General features: G+C 46.0%; 2 protein-coding genes across 2 annotated transcripts in view; both read left to right on the top strand.

Moving 5' to 3' along the window:
• LOC146203095 (uncharacterized) overlaps window positions 1-21,379 on the top strand; it is a 76,789-nt gene that overhangs the window by 44,419 nt on the left and 10,991 nt on the right. Inside the window, exons 5-6 of the mRNA XM_084588525.1 lie at window positions 13,073-13,294; window positions 19,833-19,980. Coding sequence (XP_084444651.1) covers window positions 13,073-13,294; window positions 19,833-19,980 — 370 coding nt within the window. The remainder of the gene's footprint in view (window positions 1-13,072; window positions 13,295-19,832; window positions 19,981-21,379) is intronic.
• LOC146203096 (uncharacterized) lies at window positions 5,778-7,551 on the top strand. The gene is made up of 2 exons (XM_084585337.1): window positions 5,778-6,430; window positions 7,250-7,551. Exons 1-2 carry the CDS (start codon window positions 6,092-6,094, stop codon window positions 7,307-7,309), a joined length of 399 nt encoding a protein of 132 aa, XP_084441463.1. The 5' UTR covers window positions 5,778-6,091; the 3' UTR covers window positions 7,310-7,551.

Raw genomic sequence — 21,379 nt, 5'->3', positions numbered from 1 at the left:
GGAAATTATGCACCACATATAAAGCTGTCTCAAAACGTGCATGATAATAGATTAGTATTAATTTCCTAGTTTGTGTTGAAGACAATGAAAATCATTTTGCTTTGCTCTGTTATGCTTACTGCCATAGCTGACAAAGTACGCACTATTTTCCATTTATGCGTGGAGTATAGAACAAGGAAGCTTGAAGCTACCTTAAAACATAGAAATATTCAGAGGGAGCACGTGCAGCATTTCAAGTGGTACAATTCTTAATTCGCCTTGCATTAGTATTTGAAAAACAAAGCGCTTGAGGAGCATGTCTGCCTAGTAAGAACTGGTACGAAATGCTGATGAATGGCACACCACATTGAAAACCTTAATTGCTCGAACTTCGATGCCCCACCATGACCATGAGCTAAATGACACCCGCCGCGGTGGTGCAGTGGTTGGGGCGCTCGTCTTCTGTGCCAAAAAAATGCTCGATCGCATCCGGTGCCGCGGCGGCCGCTTTTTGATGGAAGCGGAAAGCAAGGCGCCCGTGTGCTGTGCGATGCCAGAGCACGTTAAAGAACCCCAGGTGGTTGAAATTTCTAGCAGCCATCAACGCTATCCAGTATAAGTAGCGAGCAGCTCTCGCAGCAGACACTTTGTAGTGCACATATTCGTGAATGTTTTGCGTATATGGACTACATATTTCAGCACTATACGCCGCTTCCAACTCTCCTGCGGCATAAAACTTTTCGGCGCATAGTGTACTAGACCCTGCACTTAACAGCACGTCAGGTGTGACTCTTGAAAAGGTCAGACATCTAGCTTATGGAAACAATCTTCCTTTTTCTTTCCCGGGCTCTCCGTCCCATGATTACCCCGCAGCAGACCGTCAGACAGCGAAAAGCGAAGCAGGTATATTGAGACGTTAACAGAATGGAATAGCAGTAGTAGTATGAAACATTCATTTGGGAAAATTGGTTATGGGTTAAGGACTGGGTTGGTAGTGTCCTCAGTCCGGTACTCCGTTGGCTGATGCCGCTGTCCGAGCTTTCGCAAGCAAGGTCCTTCGTGCCGCGAGGTCAGAGATGGACAGGGCCACCTCCCAATCCACTAACATTGGGTTTTCTTTGCGAGCTATGGCTTGGATTTCTTAGCAAGCCCATACCATTGGCAAAGGTCGGCTTTCTGGCCGCCAAACGTGCATTCAGCTGAGGAACTCCCCGAACTAATTGCGTGCAGTCTAACTGGGCTGTTGTAGGACATTGTTTGTAACCGCCTGAGGTGACGCTACTTTGATTTATCGAGTCCTTTCGCAGGTTTTGGGAATGTTTGTCTCTCTAAGCGGACGTGCTGCAGTATCTCGCGATATGTAGTGAGAGGCTGGGGGTGGTCATGTGAGGGGAGTGATTAGGGATCCAGGGATAGGAATGATCGGGCTGCCGCGTGTGCACAGCAGTCGTTTGTTTCCCTCTACCCCTTGATATCCAGATACGCATATTACAGATTTGCCTGCGGCCTGGTGTCTGGCTTGGGATAAGATTTTACAAGCCATGGGACAAACTCGGCCTCGTATGTAGTTTCTGTAGGCGGTTTGGCAGTCGGTAACGATGTATATGGAATCAATGTTTGTTGCAGCGAATGCGATTGGTGCCAGTAGGGAAGGACGCTTTGATGAAACCGTCCTCCGTAGACAGCGTTGTTTTCATGATAGTGCAATGAAATCGATTTATAGAAGAGCACCCTTTTCGTGCAGAGCAGTGTCATTGCCGTACGTGTCATTACAGTACCTGGATTATCACTACCTTAATACGCAACAAGAAGGCACGATTTTTTAACATCTGTTTTATAAGAGAAGTGAGGCAGCAGAAAAAGAAAACATAACACTCGTTTTGGTACAACTATCTTGACATAAAGTGGGCCACCGCTGTCCAGTGGGACGACTTTACAGCTATGGCAAGTTTTGCGCCTTCCTTGTGAGCAGCAGGTCAGAGTACCGTAGTAATCATATTTGGAAATTAACTTTACTCCCCGCTTTCAGCGGCAGCTAAGTGGCCGGCGTGAGAAAAGTAACAAAAGGTTTCGCGAAGTCGTAAAGTGAATCGTCGCTCCTGGTCTGAATGCACGTCTTTGTTAATCGCACCAGAGGGTTGGGCCCGCAGAAGAGTGAAAAGCAGTCACCCGCCCGGAGCCATTAACGCTGATGATATGCGGCGCAGCCTAGTGTTCAAGTATATTCGCCGCACACCACCTATCTGCGACCCGACTGCGTACGCATGTTTATATCTTTCCTGTTTCCCTTGCTGCCAGCAGCGCGTACCGTCTTGACCAAATGTAACCAAGCAATAGGGTGCGCTTACGGACGCCCTGTAGGCCAGAAGGTTTCCAAAACTGGAGATAAAGGTTCTGTTTGCTTTACCCCAACTTAAAATTAAGGAGTATAACAAGTGCTTTCCTACGCGACTAAGAAATAAACCCCATTACTTGCCCAGTCTCAGCTAAGATGACACATCGCTTCTCTTCCTCACGGTTACAAGGTGCACTCTAGACACGGTAAATGACTCCTTTAAAAAAACTTTCTCGCGTCATCCGCCTTATACAACGAGATCAACTATGACTGACACGTCTCAGCGTCCTCATGTCCTCGCAATTTTTAATTTCTTAGGATGGTTATGACAGCTACGCACGCAATTTTCAAATAAGAGGAAGTGATTCTCCATTTGAACACTAGGAACGGTGCCAAGTTGCTTCTGAGCACTGAAGGGAGATGAATAAACGGGAGCCAAGATGTGTGTGTGTGTGTGTGTGTGTGTGTGTGTGTGTGTGTGTGTGTGTGTGTGTGTGTGTGTGTGTGTGTGTGTGTGTGTGTGTGTGTGTGTGTGTGTGTGTGTGTGTGTGTGTGTGTGTGTGTGTGTGTGTGTGTGTGTGTGTGTGTGTGTGTGTGTGTGTGTGTGTGTGTGTGTGTGTGTGTGTGTGTGCGTGTGTGTGCGTGTGTGCGTGCGCGTGCGCGTGCGTGTGTGCGTGCGCGTGCGTGTGTGTGTGTGCGTGCGCGTGCGTGTGTGTGTGTGCGCGCGTGTGTGTGTGTGTGTGTGTGTGTGTGTGTGTGTGTGTGTGTGTGTGTGTGTGTGTGTGTGTGTGTGTGTGTGTGTGTGTGTGTGTGTGTGTGTGTGTGTGTGTGTGTGTGTGTGTGTGTGTGTGTGTGTGTGTGTGTGTGTGTGTGTGTGTGCGTGCGTGCGTGCGTGCGTGCGTGCGTGCGTGCGTGTTGGGGGGGGGGGAGAGTACAGCGCGAATGCTTGTGCTAGGGAATGTATGAATCACAGGCATGCTAACTCATTAGCTTTCGTTCTTAAGCTCCGTAACGTTTAAAGAATTTTTGTACGCCATAAAGGAATGAAACAAGGGCAGAAAATAAACCCAAGCGCTGTACTCGCCAGCCAACAGAACATGCCCTTTGTTCTGGCTGCTATCTGGAGACTGCGATAGCGTCAGAATTTTCCGGTTTCATTCTTTGTTGGTTGACTGCAAGTTACTGCGCTGTTTATGCATTCTTCTTAGTCGTGGCTTGTTTGAAAGTGATTCATAAATGGCGCCTTGCCTATTTCATCTGGAGAGGAAGTTAACTTCCTGGCGATTTGTCATCATAAAAAAACAACTCAGCCCACGTATGAGAACTAAAGTTTCTCTTCACTCGTATGTTCTTTTGTTTTCTTTTTTTTTTTTTTTTTTGTGGTTGTTGTAGCGCATATATATATAAAAAATATTCCCCTTCATGCGAATGTAGTTTTTATGCCGCTTTCAAAGCCGTCTGATGCGTCACTAAATGAAATCCTAATTTCTTCCACTCATATCTACAGAACGAGCCTTCTATTTAGGCCTTACACGACTATCAAATCAAGTATGCTTAAGTGAGTGATGTGGCTTTGCGCTTGATATAACTTGATTTTTTTTTTTTTGTCTTGTATCGCCATGTATTTTGCGATGCATGGCGCGTTCATTACGCAATTGCGGTATGAACTGTGCAACGCCGCTGCGTAATAAAACAATGTGACAGAACAGCGCCCGCCTCTTTAAAAATGCGCCAAATAAGTCGTACGGTAATAGCTTGCAAAATATTTTAAGGTATTTACGAACCAACCTAAACGGTTTATAAGCTGATCTTGACTCCTTCGCTCATTTTTTACGCGGCATGTATATAAATGGATAACATTAAGCAGCAGGGTTTTCTGTTGGCTTTGTGGGTCAAGACGTTTGGAAAATAAAAGAGCTGGGTCAGGCTATGGCTGTGTGTTATCAAATCAAGCTGCCAAAAGATTCGCTTTTTCAAACCTGGCGATTAACCTTAACCTCAAAGTACATGAAACATTTTCTTTCATCTTCAGTAACTTCATTTTGTGTTATTGACTGTAGCATGGATATTATGAGGTATTTTTCGATGTTCTGAAGGAAATGTCTTCCGACCATATCATTGTGTTGTTGCTATTTTTTGTCTGCTGCTGACGATGTTGATAAAACAGTAAACCTTGGCATTACGAGCCAGTGAACTACTAGCGGAACTCTTCTTCACCATAAAATAAAGGATTTTCTGATGACATTCAACAAGTGCTGAAGATTTCTCTCTCGAAGTTAGTAATAGAGCCGTCGAAGTGTATACTTTCTGTGTTGTAGGTTTTGTGGGTTTAACGTCCCAAAGCGACTCAGGCTATGAGAGACTCCGTAGTGGAGGACTCCGGAAATTTCGACCACCCGGGGTTCTTTAACGTGCACTGACATCGCACAGCACACGGGCGCTTTGCTTTTCGCCTCCATCGAAAAGCTGCCGCCGAGGCCGGGATTCGATCCCGCATCCTTGGGAACTGTAATCGAGCGCCGCAACCACTGCGCCGCCCCGGAGGGGTTTTATATGTTGTATAAAAATTCATAATGCGTTTTAAATCGCAAGCTCATCACGCACGCCACCTTGATTAGAATTAATCCTTAATTTCTTTGAGCGCAAAATTCAGATAGCAATTTGTTGTTGTTGTTTTTTTCAATATTTTCGCCGTTTTTAGGTATTCCTACAGTTTGCCTGCCCTGTCGTGACTTAGATATCGCGAACCCAAAAGACGCTTGCAATACCACCGCTTTGATTGGTGCCGTTTCGCCGTCTTACCTGACGCTCCCTACAGCAATTTTACATGCGTCTTTTTCCTGTTCTCTTCCCGCGGGTCATGAGCGAAGAAAATCTACAAACGAAGCTTGGCTTTAGACCTGTTTGCTTTTTCTCGGGAATTCTGTCTATCATCTCGTCACCACCCGGTGCAAGAAGCCGCTTTCGTCTTCCTGGCACTTCCACGTGAGCATTGACTCCTGAGTTCGACACCGGGCTTAAAACTGACGCAACCAGCGAGTGACTCAGGGCGACCTCGAGGTGGCCGGGTCCTTCGCGCGGAATTCCTCGCGACGCAGGCCATGTGGGTGCGCACGACCGTGCCACCCGGGACATTGAGTTGGCACTTGCGCAGCGCATATTTTTGTATTGTTTTAGATCAAGCCAACTGCGTAATGACTCCGGCACCAGCTTGAACCCCGGTCTCCAGTTACGCGGCCGCAGGGCAACATCTCGGGGGCCGCGCTAAGTTTAGCGCGGCCGACGCATCGGCGCGGGGAGAACCTCCTCTCCTTGTAAACGGCCCCTCCTCGCTCGCCCGCCGGCGTCTGTGGAGGGCAGACAAACAGAACGACATTCCAGCCCGTTTTAAACCCTGAATATCCAGTGCCTGCGCTTCGCTCAGAGAAGAGATCAAAAGCAGCCCCGTGCTCATTAATTGCAGCCATATTTTCATACTCCGGCGTGTGTGAATCGGCAGGCACCGGTGAGAAGTTGATGGTTGGGAAAGGGCCGCTTGTTTATTCTTGTTTTTCTTCGGCAACGGAAGGCCCCTCCCCTCACTCGCTGCTTCTCGGTAGATGCGCTTGGCTTCGAAACACGTCACGCTGACGAAACTCCGCCTTCCACGAAGCAGGCGCATCTCTCCTCCCTCTGAGACTACAATTGACGCCGCCTGGTGCGCCGCTTTATAGTCGTACTCGGCATCCCAGTCAGCTCACGAGCACAGCGTTCGACCAGTTGAGCGAAGCAGTCGCCATGGAAGAGAGCACCAAGATTCCGCTGACGCCCGGCTCGGTCATCAACGTGCCGCTGGGAGCCAAGCTGGAGATGCAGCTCAAGCTGCCCACCGAAGGAGCTGGCATCGTTGTGCCCTCCAGCTGCACGGCCGACGAAGGCCAGACGGTGCTCAAGAAGAGCACCCAGTCCCGCACCGAAAGCCAGCAGTCCAAGCGTGTGGCCACGCTGGGCGACCAGACGGTCACCGAGTCCAGCCAGGCCTTGCGCAAGGTGATGCAGGACACCCGCTCCATGGTGCACCAATCTTCCACCGAGTCCAACGAATCCCAGAGGATCGTGAAAACGTCTGCACAGCAGGTAAGCTCCGCTCGATTCAGTCAGATCTCGACTAACTTGAGCTTTTCACTTAGAGAGCCGCGATAATGCGCTGGCCGGAACTGTTGTTCCGCTAGCACGTTAGCGGATTTTCCTTTCTCTACTCGCGATGCCGATAGCTGTTTTCGGAACCGCATTGCCGGGCACGCTTTTTTTTTTCGAGTGTATGTGTGTGATCATGACCTCGTGAGAGAAAACATGGGAAGGCTTGACTCGATCATGTGTGTAAAGACCTACAACGCAGCCTTGACTCAAGTCTTTCTTTGTCCCTCACGTTCCGTCTAAATTCAAATTGCAGTTCAACTAGGAGCTACCTGCCCTCGAATAGCATTTGTGGTAGTTAACGCCCTTGGATAATCGCTTGCCATTCTGCTACTAAAACCACCAATTTTCAAAAGCAATTATTTGTTTTTAAGAAATAGCTATAAAAGCTGTTTTCTTGTCACTTCTCTCCGTGACATATTGCTGATGCCCGAGATAACGAATACTTAACATGTTGTGGGCATGCAGTTGAGCATACTGAGATGAGGAAAGCATCTCCTTTTATTTTCACAGTCGTACCATGGTGTGAGTCGTTTGTCAAATTTTCTCCCCGTTGCTTAGTGTTTTCTTAAGGGAACGCAAAATCTCGCACTAACATTGACTAAGCGTTGCCTTTATATTCCAGATTTTGAATGATTCTCCGTAAACACAGTTGGATGTTGTACGAGTAACTTGAGCTCAAACGTTTGAACGCTGTTTCTGCTGCCACCTCATTCTCATCTTTTTCTTACTCTGAAAACATTTGTTCTCTCTTTGCAGCAAATGAAGTACTCAAAGCAGACCTTTTCATCGACGAGCAGCTTCGAGTCTCACAACTGATTTCGCCTCTTCTTGGCTGTGACGACCTCGTGGACCTTACTCATTCACTACTGCGTTGAAAGAGTGCACAGAGCCTATTTACTAAGGAAGAACCACATCGCTCAATAAACAGTTTTTACGTAATCAGGCTATTATCTGCATCACTTGTAGTCTATAGTGACTTGAAGAGAGCCGTGCTATTCAGCTGATTACACCTGCTAGCTTCGAGGCGGTTATCATAGAAGAAGAGAAACCTACCCCATGAAGCTCTTATTAACCTTGTAAAAGTTTCTCTAGGAGATTATAAATCGACTTCTTCCACAGTGCTTTCAGGTGTGCCGCAGGGAAGTGTCTTGGGCCCCCTTTTATTCTTGGTTTTTATAAATGATCTCCCAAAATCAATCACTGTTCCAGTCAGACTGTTCGCTGATGATTGTGTGGTGTACAAAACAATCAAATCCGCAAGTTACCAAGAAGAACTGAACACTAATCTACAAGAAATTCAAAACTGGTGCGCTAAATGGCAAATGGTACTCAACCCTGATAAATCTGTAATCATGTCTGTTACCAGGAAGAAAAATATTATAATATTTCTTTACCACATAGCAGGCAAACAAGTTAATGGGGTACAACAGCACAAGTATCTTGGTTTGACCTTCAGTTCTGACCTACGCTGGAATACGCACATAAATAATGTATGCTCTAAAATATAGTGTAATATGGGGGCTAGGTCGTAATATCCGCAGCGCAACTCCCGATATAAGAATACTTATAGGACCCTGGTAAGACCGGTACTTGAATATGGGAAAATTGTGTGGGACCCCTACACCGCATCTAACAAAGCAAAAATTGAAAAAGTTCAAAGACTTGCTTCCCGTTTCATCTACAATACCGCAGACCCAATTCACCGACCGAATTGTGCAAATCAGCCAACCTCGAAAAACTAGAATGCCGCACTAAGATAGAAAGGCTGAAGTATATTTTGCTTCTAATCCATGGTCACTTTAAGATGAACACATCACACTATTTTGCAATACACCCTAATGAACCATCAAGACATCGTCATAGTGTGTATATTCCTGTGCCGCTTTCTCATAATGATTGTTTTAAATACGGCTTTTTTCCTCGAGTGATTAAAGAGTGGAACATGCTGCCTGACTGCATTGTAAAAATTAATACTCTAGATGCCTTTCTTGAAATCCTGAAAACATACTTAGAACAAAACGCGCCTATATAAAAGTTGTCCCTCTGCATAATCTGTTTCCTTTTTTTTTCTGTATTGTTTGACTTTCTGCTTTATGTCCATTGCATTTGATTGTACTTATTGTATTTTTATGTCGGACTTTTGTAGTTGTTGAAATGTGCTCCCTTTTTGTTTGTGCATTTTGTTTATTTCCACTCATGTAATAGCCTGCATAGGCTGACAGTATTAAAAAATGAATTAATGAATGAAATGAATGTAAAGCAGTTAACGGCAATGTATTTCCCCAGGTCATTCTGAGTCACATTATAGAAAAATAAATGCATATAGAATGTAAAGTGCTATCCGGCACTTTAACTAGTTATTCCAAATTGTTGTAGGATTAAATCTCTTGCTAGCACGATATAATAGCCGTAATTAGAGCGACCTTCTTCTTGTACATTGCCCATACCACATACTATTGCGCAGTCGTTAACATACTATTTTTGTACTGCTTCTGCCAGCTGCCTTCCTGCACTCCAAAAACAATACTGCAGCTGCGGCACTTCTTTTTCCCTTCAGATTGGTTGGTTGGCTGAAGTCCAAGATTATAGCTAGGCTGCAAGTGCGCTGTAAGTTTTAAACCAATAGTCAGTGACGCATATTGAAAGACGTCACGCGCTATGATGTCCTAACTCTATTATGCTGAAGACTTGTTGCGTATGTGCACGACACCTTTTGTTATTTTGAGTAATATAAATTGTTTTAACGTCCCTGTTCTTCACTCCTGTATATATTGTCCAGATAATTGTGCCTCTAGTAATAGATGCATGAGCAAACTGTATTAAAGTAACGCAAGACAACGTTGGAACATCCTTAAACAAGTAAAACTAAACTAAAAGGGTTCCATGTGTAGAGCAGAGCACACACTGGCGCAAACAGCGGTATAAGAGGTGCAGATAGCAAACCTAAGTAAATAAATGCAAATTACTAATTCAAAGAGCACTAAATAGGTCGGTAAGTAAAGGGGAAAGCCCGCAAGCCACAAAATGTACAGCGTCATACTACCCTACGTGCGAACAACGTTTGGAAGCATTGCGAAACCATTTTTGCGTGTGTCATTATTTTATTCTTCTATCTCCGGTCGGCCCTGCCTTAAGTTATTCGACCTGAGAACCTGCACTGCTTCGTGTATTTTAGCCCGACGCCGTAGGAGGCCACTGCCAGTCAAAAATAAATTTTGGATACCTCAGGCTCGTTTTTGCTACGCCCAACGCTTTGAACAGGTTGTATATTCCTAGAACGTGAAAATTCATTATTTACCTTCGACTTTCCACGAGAGGAGCTAAGTGACTGATGTACCATCAATATCAAACAACATAACAAATGTAATGGTCCCATTTCTACTCTGTTCACTGCTTTCTACAAAATTTGACTAAGAAACACGGATACAGCTCTACCAGCTGAAACAACCCAGCTATGTCGATTCACGAGTCAGCAGTAATACACACCCAATGTGCGCGTTTGGACCTTATAGCCGTATTTAAATGAACTAATGAACTTCAACAAATGGCTAATTTTATTCAAGAAAGGATGCGCTTCTCTTCACCCTCATTTGTAAGCACTTTCAGCAGCTAACAAGCAAAGCGTGATACTCCCGTCGACGTTCTGCTGTGTTATTACTCCCGTATAGTTCTGCGGCGCGGCCTATCAAACTCAAAACACCCAAAATGTGTGCATATTACGTTCTAAAGTTATTAAGGGGAACGTTTCAGTACTGTACATGGAGAATTCTGCGCTGAAACCACGCAAAATAATCCTGCAAATGATCGTATAATGCCGAGGGTCCTCGTATAAGCTTCACCTCAATAAGCATGTGCATGCGGTGGTGCATCCTTTACAGGGCGTTACGACTGCATTACGGGAGACGAGAGGCCATATTCCATAAGCTTCTGTTTTTCATTTCGGATCCATTTGGTCCTCTAGCATTGGTTGTTGTTTTCAGGCGATGAAGCCGTGGCTTTCAGGGATCTGTGGGAAGCGACTGGGTTGTTGACTCATTATCAACGGCACTTCAGCACCCGCTGCATGGCGCAGCTAATGGTTAGCCCGGGCATGCTGAGAGTGGCGCTGGCTATCACCGACAACGGAACCCGTCATCTTGTGATTTCTATGACCGACCGCTCGCTGCTGCTGCCTAGTGCTGCCCTCATGCCGATGTCCAACAAAATGAAAAGGAAAGTGGAAGCTTATGGAATGCGATCCCAGAATTAAGGCGCGCTATTTTCTCAGCGCGCGTTTGTTCGAATGGCAAATGGGCCACGCAATTATGTCCATATTAGAATACAGAATAGTCAAGGCCAAAGGGAGCCCGCTCTGTGGCATTCACATCCAATCATGTACCTTATTCGTATGTGCGAATGAAAAGGAGCGTGTAGTGGCAATTACTAGGCTAAAAATATTGAGGTAAGCATGTAACCAATAACTAAGACCATTACGCAGCAAACCCGCCGCGGTGGCTCAGTGGTTAGGGCGCTCGACTACTGAACCCAAGGACGCGGGATCAAATCCCGGCCGCTTTTTGATGGAGGCGGACAGCAAGGCGCCCGTGTACTGTGTGGTGTCAGTTAAAAAACCCCAGGTGATCCAAATTTTCCAAGTCTTCTATTACGGCGCCTCTCGTAGCCCGAGTGGCTTTGGGACGTTAAACCCTACAAAACAAGTAAAGCAAACCTCATTCAGCATCCACTCTCTAGAACTGGACAGCTCCTGTATGAAAAACCCGCTCCGTGAGTGGCAGTTTCTATTTACACTCTGCTATGTCACGTGAAAGAAGCTTTCTGCTTTGATGTTTGAATAATGGAAGACAAAATTGTCCATGACCACTTTCTTGTGTGTCTAAACTACCTATGACATTGTTTTAAGAACCAGAGTCACTATTTCCTTGAACACGCATGCACGCATCTGGTGAGACCACACTGGCTTGACATTTAATTCTTCCAAGGCACCTACACACATCCGGCACCACCGACCGAAATAATTAAAGGTGATGACCTACGCTAAAATAACCATTCGGCCTTAGCACAGCTTATAATTACTATCGTTTATCCCTACTATATGCAAAATAACTGAAGATTGTCTCCTGGCACTCAAACAAAAATTTTTGTCCCCCAAAATCTCTCATAATTACTCTAAAATTCTGTTCTACAATCATGACTCCGAGTTCTTCACAACCACAACATAACTGTAATATGCGATTGGACAGGAAGAATGGTGGACGAAAACTGGACGCTGGAACAGCCCAATACACGTGTTCACTAACGAGGAACTTAAGCCTGTACGAGAACCTTATGAACGATGCAAAGTGACATCACGGAAAATAAAAATGAAGAAAAGTAGAGGGGAAAAAGCGGAAAAAAAATTAAATTTAAGCTATATCTGTTTTGGTGCATGGAGATATATGGTCTCATGACGCGTCGCTTGCCTTTCAGAAAAATGTGTACTGCTACGCTTATCTCTCGGACCTTTGGTTAGTAAACCGTTTTAAAATATTGCAATTTTTCTCGGGGTAATAACAGCAAACGTTTCTGTCCATGCCACGTTATATTCAGTCCAGGATTCTAAAACGATACCGTAAACAGACAGTTCAGAGATCAAAGCCTGATTTTCTTTCCAGCGAAAAAATAAACTCAAGCGAAAGGCCGCTATGAGTGACGAGTCCTTATCTCCCTCGTACAGTTATGAGCACAGTGCATTGAAAGAAAAAAGCGGACATGTTCCACCGAAAAAGGCTGCATATTGCAAGACAATTAGTCACAAAAGAGGAACGAAGTGTGACCCAAATCAGGCTTTGTTGGTGTACGGAGAGAAATAAATAGGAAATACAAGACAGTGTGATGGATGTAATAATGGTCGCGCACAACTGAGAACAGTATATGTCAGATGCAATATGAACGCTTCAAAACATCAAAGCGTGCAAGTTTAAGGATATTACGGGCCATTTGGCATCAAGCAACGTATGGCAATTTTAATAAATCTGCGGATGAATTTGTGAAACAATATGCTATCTTCATAATGGCAAAGAATGCACCTGCACCGAAAGCAGATGTCCAACTTCTCACAGGGATAACTAAGTTTCCAGTTTTTCTCCTCTCCGTTTGTTCACTTCTGCATCCCATGAGGTTGTGCCATGTCCTTCGGAAGATGCTATTTCAGCGTGCGCGATGATTTATTGATCAATCGCGCGCATGTGGGCTTTTCTCACTTAACTTTTACTCCCATGTCATTCCTCCTTATGAAACTAAGCACTAACCAGCCCAAATAGTCACTCTTCCTATGCGTTGACTGATCTCATTTTATGTACATGGCAAACGATATTACCAAAAAAAAAAAAAAAAAAAAAAAGCACGTCACACGACGACAAAGAAGAGAATTGATTAAAAGTCTATGCACCTCTCTTTTCATCGTGCACCTAGAAGGCGGCCATTGTTACCAGCGTGACATTGTCATAGAGCAAAGAATGAGGTTGTCGTACGACACAGGAGGTTTTCCTGCCCTGACAGCAGCCGATTTTCTCAGACGTTGTCCGTCCTTTCACTGTGCAGAGCGTGACGGAGACAAAGAAGGAGACCTCGCAGCTGCCCTCGGGTGGCTCACTTCTCTCCACAAGTACCATCGTGTCTAATCGCTCATCCACCACTAGCAGCAGCTCCAAAAAGACCCCGCCGCCCACTGCGCCTAAACCTAAGTTGAAGTTGAACACGCAGCTGGCCTCAGACGTGGCCCGCTTCGATTTTCCTGCGGACAGGCCATGCTCCAGCGCCAGTGTGAGTATTCTGAAACCGCGAGACATGCGAAAAGAACGTGGCAGCCATGGCGTAAAAGTTAAAACCAAATATGACAAGCTGAAAACGTCATTATTAACACAGCGAACACTGGCGTTCAAAGGTGTTCCTTTGAGGAGCTCACGAATAGGGTGACGTTCGTTAATGACTACGACATTATCACTAACAAGAAACCACAGGCTTTCGGACTCATGCCTAGCACAACAGGGAACTTCTCCGGAGTTTTGCTTGCCCTGTGCTAGAAGAGACACGCGTAAAAACAGGCCAAAGAAGGGGTGAAATCCCCGATTTTATTCACGTGTTAATAGCACGCAGCCGCTTGATATCGCTAGCGTTCATCTCCTGGCGCCACTGCCGCCGAAGCTTTGCCTGTATTTTCAGTTTCTTGAGTGCTGCTCTCAAGAGTAAGCTCAAGCCAAAACCACCCACAAATCTCGCAACGCGTGATTTGTGCACATGCTATGAGCGCTTATATGCTCTTACAGGATTGCTATATGCAGCCGATCAGACATCTCGCCTTCACTCAGCTCACCACGCACAGCCCAGAACTACGTCCATGCAACACGAGACAGCTTAGACGCAGTGCGTGTCAATCACTTATCCCCCCCCCCCCCCCTCCCCCGTCGTGCCCGCATATCTCTTGCTCGTGGCGCAACAAATAGAGCCCCGCTTTTATATTTGTGAGACTGCATGTCACTGACAGTGCGGTAAGCCTTAACGAATTAGTACTCACTTGCCAAAGGACCTACGAATGGAATTAGTGAAACAGCACTGCACCCCCCCTCCCCATTACGAGGTGTATTTTCTGTAGCACTTGCGCTAGGCTTTCTTTTTTTATTCATGTTATATAATCAATTTTCGCCCCTCCAATGAATGCAAAGTCTCATCAAGGATTTTAACTTCGACTGCTTGCACCAAGAATATCACAGTACATCATTACACAAAATCCCAAATATGCAATAATTTAAGCACCAGCGCCAAATATCTTATTCTGATGGTTAGGGGAAGTACTTGTATCGGGGAAGTAACCCTACCGTAACCAGATTTGAGTCAGCAAAGACATCTTCCTACTTCACGTAGACGACGCGGAGTTTCAAGTGGCTACTTATGCAGATCTGCGCGCGGGAGTTATTAAGACGTATATTCGTTAGCTCTCCAGCTCGCCTCTCTTCTGAGATAGCGCATCTCGCTGCAGAAGCCTTAGAAAGTCTCGAAATCGTGAGCTATGAGCCCACTATATTTTTTGACAATAAACGGCGATACTAAAAGAATTGAAAAATTATTGGCAAGATTTCACCAAGAAACAAAACGATTAGTAAGGCACAAACTTCTCATTCATTTTTTGCCACCATTTTTCAAGAACAAGCAGGATATCGCAACAGTACTCTCTTCTCTTTCCGCTTCAAAACACTTTGAAAGAGTGGGGAACGAGCGGCGTAAAAGAAGCGGCCCTAAAATAATTTATTGACATGTTTGGATACAAACTATAGGCAGTAGACAGCATAGTTATAGTCGCTCAAACATACTTCACACGCTTAAGCTTGCGTGGCTTTTATTTTTTTCGCCTAACAAAATGCTTTTTTTTTTTAGCTCTGATAACCCCCCTATACTCGACGCGAATGCTTAATTTAAGAAACAGGACCACTGTAGAGACTACATCCGTGCGTAATGCGGCAAATTTCCGAAAGTAGGGTCTTGCCGCAATCAAAATTTAACTCTGCGAAGCATCGAAGACTGGCCTCATTCTATGCTTCACTTGGCTTCCCATTTACGGAAAAGCTTTGCGGTTAAGCACGTAAGAAGGCTTATCAGTAATTCATCAGTACGTAACTGTTCGATATGCTTCGATAATATCGATCACGTTGATCGGTATTACCGCTCACAACACTAGACCTCGTTCGGCCCACCCGACAAGGAGGTCCGGTCACTTATTTTGCCATAAGCGCTGAAGTTCTCTAAGGTTATAATAGGATTTTTTTTATGTCTTTATAAAGATAGATGATGTTATATAAGCTTCTGCCACATTGTCAAAGCATCCCTCAGCATTCTGTTAACCTTTACGAAATTTAATCCAATGCACCGTTAAAACTTGCAGAAAACTGACGAAGTAAATTCAGCGCATAGTCAGGACAGTATGCCGTGTCTTTTGCCATGCCTAGTTACAGCGAAACAAATGTGCGCATCGAAGAATTGTACGTAGTTTTGAAATAGCCGATCTCTCCGCGGTGCTTCAGGGGCCACGGCGTTTTGCTGCTGAGCCCAAGGTCGCTGGTTCGACCCTGGCTGAGGCGGTTTCACTTCAACAGAGACGAAATGCAAAAACGCCTGCGTGTGATGCAATTGGGAAGTTCATAAAAAAAAAAAAAAAAAGTGGCCGAAGTCAATCATGTGTCCTCCACTACGGTGAGCCTCGCTACTGTCAGCGCGTGGAAGCCCACCATTCAGTCAATTAAGCAAAATTGTTTCAGATCGTATATTCAGTTAGTGGAATTGAAGCCCATCTCCGAGATATCAGTAGCATACGACAAAAAATTGTCAACATCATCGTGCTGTGAAGCTTTAACTCAAGGGAAAATTTATGAAATGCAATACCGCAGGCTTTTTTTTTCTTCGCTCAGCTTTAAACAAACCTAATACTTGTTTGCTTACAGGCAACAGCATTAAAGAGCAATTTATCAGGGCAAATAATAAATAGTTAAAATGTGAATAAACATTTTGAAAAATCGTAAAAGCAACGAAGCAGGCTGCACGAGCGCACTGCAGGGCTAAAATAGCAAAGTTTTATGGCCACGGTACGCACAAACCTGCCGAAGAGAGTTCCCTTCGACGGCCACGTGAAGCTCCGGGTAGACAGACAGAGCAAACGAAGGGCAATGAGGTTAACTAGAATAGCATCCGGTTCGCTACTTAAGCCCGGCAGAACGGGCTAAAGACAAGACCAACGTCTACAGTGTACGAACAGTGAAAAGGTAGGAAAACTAGAAAAACGCGAGTAATTTACGCCGGGCGCCGAACTCTCCTGGCACCACTCGGACAAACTATTAATTCTTGGCTCACGTGTGACGAGCGCACTCCTACCTTTCTCGCGCGTCGCTGACAGCTCCCGAGCAAAGCCTGAGCTTGCGTGCAGCGAGTCAAGCGAGTCAAGCGAGGAGGTGTTCGCAAAGCGGGTTCTCTGAGTCGGCGGCATGGAAAGATGGTTTTTTTCTCAATGGTCCTGATCCAGAGCAGAGCCCAGCAGTGCATTCAACGCACACTGGTGGCGCCTTGAGCGATAGATGTAACCTATTTCGTACACAGCCGACAAGTGCAAATCGTATTCCGGCACTCCCTTATGACAAACACCCAACTTGCGTAGCGAATGCAAGAACGTCGTTTCAGACGCTGTGGTATACTGATTTTTTTTCTCTCGTCTTCTGTATCAACGAAGTGAAAAATACGTGTTTTCACTGTCAATCAGCTTTCACCCGAATTTGAACACTTTTACTTGGGAAATGTGATCGCGATGTTCACACTTGCAACAGCGCCTCTCTGTGACCTTGCGACAGGCACTACGAGTGAAAAACTGACGAAAATTAAGATCGTGCACCTGAGAGCCGGTGTCACAAAAGCGGATATTAGGTACGCGGTCACACTTCAAAAGTGTAAATTAAATTATATCCCTGTGCAGCAATGTCGATAATCAAAACGGTCGGAAAGAATAGCCGAAATAATTCAGTGTCCATTTTTTTTTTTTTTTTTTTTTTTTTTTACTGAACGCCTTTGAGACAGGCAGTTGTTTGGCCGACACAAGAATAAACACTGTGCACGTCCATTAAACACCGAGACGCGTCTCCGAGTTCTCTGTCAGCGACTCGGTGGCGCAGTCAGAGGCACCCGAGCAGCAAGCCGGCGGCACGGGCCCGTTTATTTTGGGCCGAATTTACTGCTGGCCCCTTTCCTCCCGGCGGCCGCCTTTTTCCGGAGCTCGGCATGGGTCGAGTGCAAGCAGCGCCTCTCCTCGGCGAAGCCGGAGCTACACTGCCGGGACTCCCGGCAGCAACTCCTGGACTGTAGCCACCTCTCCCTCCTTTCTCTTTGTTCACCGTCGGCGAGAGCTACCGCCGGCTCATTCGCGAGAGATGCCGTTTCCCCTTTCCTTGAATCCACCTTGAGCCGCCGCCTCAAAAACGAAATCAGGAAACGCGCGGACCGACCGCACGGAAGGTCCGCCATCGTCTCGTGCATCGCGCGCCTCTATGAACCGCGATGACGACCACTGGTTGCGCAGGGACGAAAGCGAGAGAGCCAGTCCGGCCACGCGGGGGGTTCCGCCCTTAAGAAGGTGAGCCGCTGGCCCGACTCCCCACGCCGAGACTCAATTCCGGGGGGCGCGGAATTTTTCAGCGCACGCCTCGCTGCGCACGCACTTGATCCTCCTCCTCTTGTTGGCTCCCATCCGGGAAGTTGACAAACTGTGTTGATATCAAAGCCAGATGCCGACGCTTGGGGACGTCTTCGCGGCTTGGCGACCCTTATCCGTGCAGCACTCTAGACGTTTAAAATGACATCGCTCCCTCTGGCTGCATCTTTCTTCCTTGTTGTTGCCGTTAACTGTTCCAGCATCCCTTTGGGAAGCACCTCGTGGTGGAAGCCTACTGTGATCGCATGGCTTAGCTTTAGCGATATCACTGCTCCTCGGTGCAGTGTAAGCTTTCTCCCTTTTTCTTTCCAGGTTTTCTCTTCACCCCTTTAACTCAATATCTCAAAGGTGACTTTTTGATCTTACCTAATATACTTGTTTTTATTTGCTAGGTCTTTAGCTCTTTTCGCACGTGCGAACCGGAACGCTTCAACAAGCGCTTCCCTTTGACGCCTGTTTTCGTTGGCTACCATATCTTGATGTATGAATGGCGTCGTGGTTTTGTTTCTTCTTTATTCACTCCCCCCTCCCCTCTCCCCTTCCTCCATTATCTGTCCATACCTGTAGTCTTACGCCTCATCTCCAAAGCTTCGAAACGCTTACCGACTAGTGGTTCTAGCTTCTTCAGAGGTTCAACGATGCAAACTCCGACACCAACGGGTAAAAATGAGATACTGCTATGAGCCAGTACGCCTATGATTAGTGTAGAGAAGGTAGCGGAACGCGTTATTATTCCCCTCTAGCATGCAACGCTTGCCTGGCAATACGACTGTGTCTATCAGTGCACCGTTTCTCAGCAATCGCTAACGTGCTTCAGAAAATGCATCCAAAAACTGTGTTTGGTCGCGCGGATGCTTAGTATTTGTGTTAGGCTAAATACAACTTCCCGACTTATTCAACGCCTAGGCAGGCGGTACACAATATTTATTGGCTAGTTTCCACCGCACACACTCCGTTTTTGTCTCCAGAAATAGTGGGAAGAGGGTGGTTTTCATTGCTATGCATCCTCTGCGTGCATCATCATCATTATTAGCCGGACTTTACCCACTGCAGGGTGAAAACCTCTCTCATATTCCCCTAATTAAACCGGTCCTGGGCTAGCTGCGTCCACTTGACGCCTGCAAACTTCTTAACCTCACCCGCTAAATTTTGCCGCCCCCTGCTACGCTTTCCCTCCATTGATACATAATTTGCACAGATATATATTAAGCCGTAGCTGCTAGTGTGAACAAACATTGTCGTAGACCGAGAAATTGGAAGTGCAGTATATATAACTAGAGCTCCTCCTGCCGGTTCCTCGTTCTGTTTCAACGTTCAAGCAAGGAGGTACGCCTTGCTGTTTGAAACATCGCCCAAGTTTATGTCTTAAGTGCATAAATGCAGCTCCACAGAACATGAGCAAATGTGCCTCTAGAAATCACTTCTATCCCCTTAGTGTTATGACGTTTGCCTTGGCCAATTGATTACTCGTACTAAACTAGTTCACTTCGCTAAAAACAGTTCAGCAGCTTTGCGTCGTGACAAGCAGAAAAGCAAGTTGGTACGCGTAAAGGTACACTCATTACATATTTTCTTCTCATTGCAGACAAATTTGAAAAGCACTAAGCACTAAAGCCAAGTTTACTGTGCTTACCTGCATCTTCTAATGATCTTGTCACACACAAAAAAAGTACGGTGAAGTTAACGATATTATTCCTAACAAATATTGAAAGTATTAAAAATAACTATCTATCACGCTCAAGCTAACACCTAGCTGATGGACTGAAACTAAAACAAGAAAATACCCACTACTAGCGCACAAGGATAATATTCCATCTGCCCATAAGGCGAATGCGACAGTTTTAAGTTAGGACGCACTATACCAACGCCGTTTACCTGAATAAGGTTTCCCGGGCAATTTTCATTTCTCCGCACGCGCAGAGCGTTGTCAAAGTCGCTGAAACTTATTCCGCATTCGCCGTTTTCGTCCCTCCCGGCGCACGCGGCCTGCTCTGTCCCCTTTCTCTCCTATGAACGCAATCTGTTCTCCTCAGTGGCTGCTCCGGCGGCTTTGCGAAGCATGGCGCGTCCCGACGAGTGCATATATATCTTTTCCTCCTCCTCTTCCGCGGTGCGCAGGAAGCCAGCGGGCAGCCGGCACAGCAGGCCGGAGGCTCGCACGACAGCCCGCTGGTGAGCCCCACAGGGCTGCTGCTGCTGCCAAAGTTCTACGAGCCACCCGCTCACAACTCAAGCATGGACGTTCACCCACTCAGCCTGCATCGGAGTAAGGACCCCTCCTCTCCTTTTACCTTTCCTTTGCGCCAATCCGGCGTTGCGACCGCGAGCCATGTTTCGGTGTGGTCTGAGCTTATAAGTAGAAAACAAAAGCAACTTTGGCAAGCCTCTCGTTTCTGAAACTGCAAGCGGCAGTGAGTATGTCCGTGGTGGCTTGTACTGCAGCACGGAGAATTGTGTACGTCTAGTTGAAAATGTATAGATCACTGAAGACAAACGTTGTAACTCAGTAGATCGCAGCTCTGCGGGCTGTATAGGCAGACGATAATAGCAAGGAACACGGCTGCCTCTTTTGGGATTTTATATTTTTATATTACTTAATGATGTCCAAAATATCGCGATACTGTTTTCTCAAGAGATAATTACTGTAATGTAATTACAGTAATTGTACTGTAATTACAGAGCTTTCCGCGCTATTTTACATTCAGTGATTACAAAAACTGAGTGGACACCTCGAGCCAGCTTCCTTCTTCACTCGAAATATGAATTATAAGAAGCAGCTTCACGTCATTAAAATGTAAAGAAGCGGTTGGGAAACTTAAGACTCAATCAAGCAGCAGTGGTTCGGCTTCTCATTCGGGGCAAACTACAAATCGGTTTCCCACAAACTTTCTCTATTAAAAAAAAAAAAGAAGGGGGGGGGGGAGCAAACGCAAGCTCGATAAGTCGCTGCGACAAAGTCTCTTGTTTGAAGACACGATATGCAATTTCGTTAGTTAAATAGTACTACACTGCACAAAAGTTTCTCCTTGAGCTGACCAGCTCTAGGAGAATGACCAGCTTTAAATAGCTGGTCATTCTTCAAAAAGTTCTTCAAAAAGAGCCATTTAGAACGGCGTTTGCAATAGCAACGCTGCCAAAAGCGTAATTGCAAACGGGCCACCCTCTTCTCTTCAATGTGTCGTTATTACGTCCGTGATCTTTGTGGCCTCAATTGTCACCAAAAAAAAAACGCTAAAACAAAACTAATTATGCCAGCTTCACCGGGGTTAGTTTTGTTTTCATTGGCTCAACGTTTAAGAAACACATCATGTAAGACAGTCTATTTAGGCTAAAGAACCGCCTCATGATGCAGCCGTGCTGCGTTCATCGTTAGTCATCTGCGGATTCCGACGTATGATACAACAACACTCTTGACCTTAGCAGCCGACGCAAATTGTCTTTTTTCTCGCCGCGGTGGCGCAGTGGTTACGGCGCTCGACTGCTGTTCTCAAGGATGCGGGATCGAATCCCGGCCTCGGTGGCCGCTTTTTGATGGAGGCGAAAAGCAAGGCGCCCGTGTGCTGTGCGATGTCAGTGCACGTTAAAGAACCCCAGGTGGTTGAATTTTCCGGAGTCCTCCACTACGGCGTCTCTCATAGTCTGAGTCGCTTTGGAACGTTAAACCC

This window comes from Amblyomma maculatum, chromosome 1 (genome assembly GCF_055883805.1).
Source record: "Amblyomma maculatum isolate TAMU_Amacu chromosome 1, ASM5588380v1, whole genome shotgun sequence".
Lineage (NCBI taxonomy): Eukaryota > Metazoa > Arthropoda > Arachnida > Ixodida > Ixodidae > Amblyomma > Amblyomma maculatum.
The sequence above is the reverse complement of the archived record's forward strand: the minus strand, read 5'-3'. Positions and strand labels throughout refer to the sequence as shown.

Excerpts from the sequence above, each read along its gene's own strand:
- LOC146203096 (XM_084585337.1), top strand. The coding sequence starts at position 6,092 with ATGGAAGAGAGCACCAAGATTCCGCTGACGCCCGGCTCGGTCATCAAC. Across the intron at positions 6,431-7,249 it reads TGAAAACGTCTGCACAGCAG|CAAATGAAGTACTCAAAGCA; the intron begins GTAAGCTCCGCT and ends CTCTCTTTGCAG.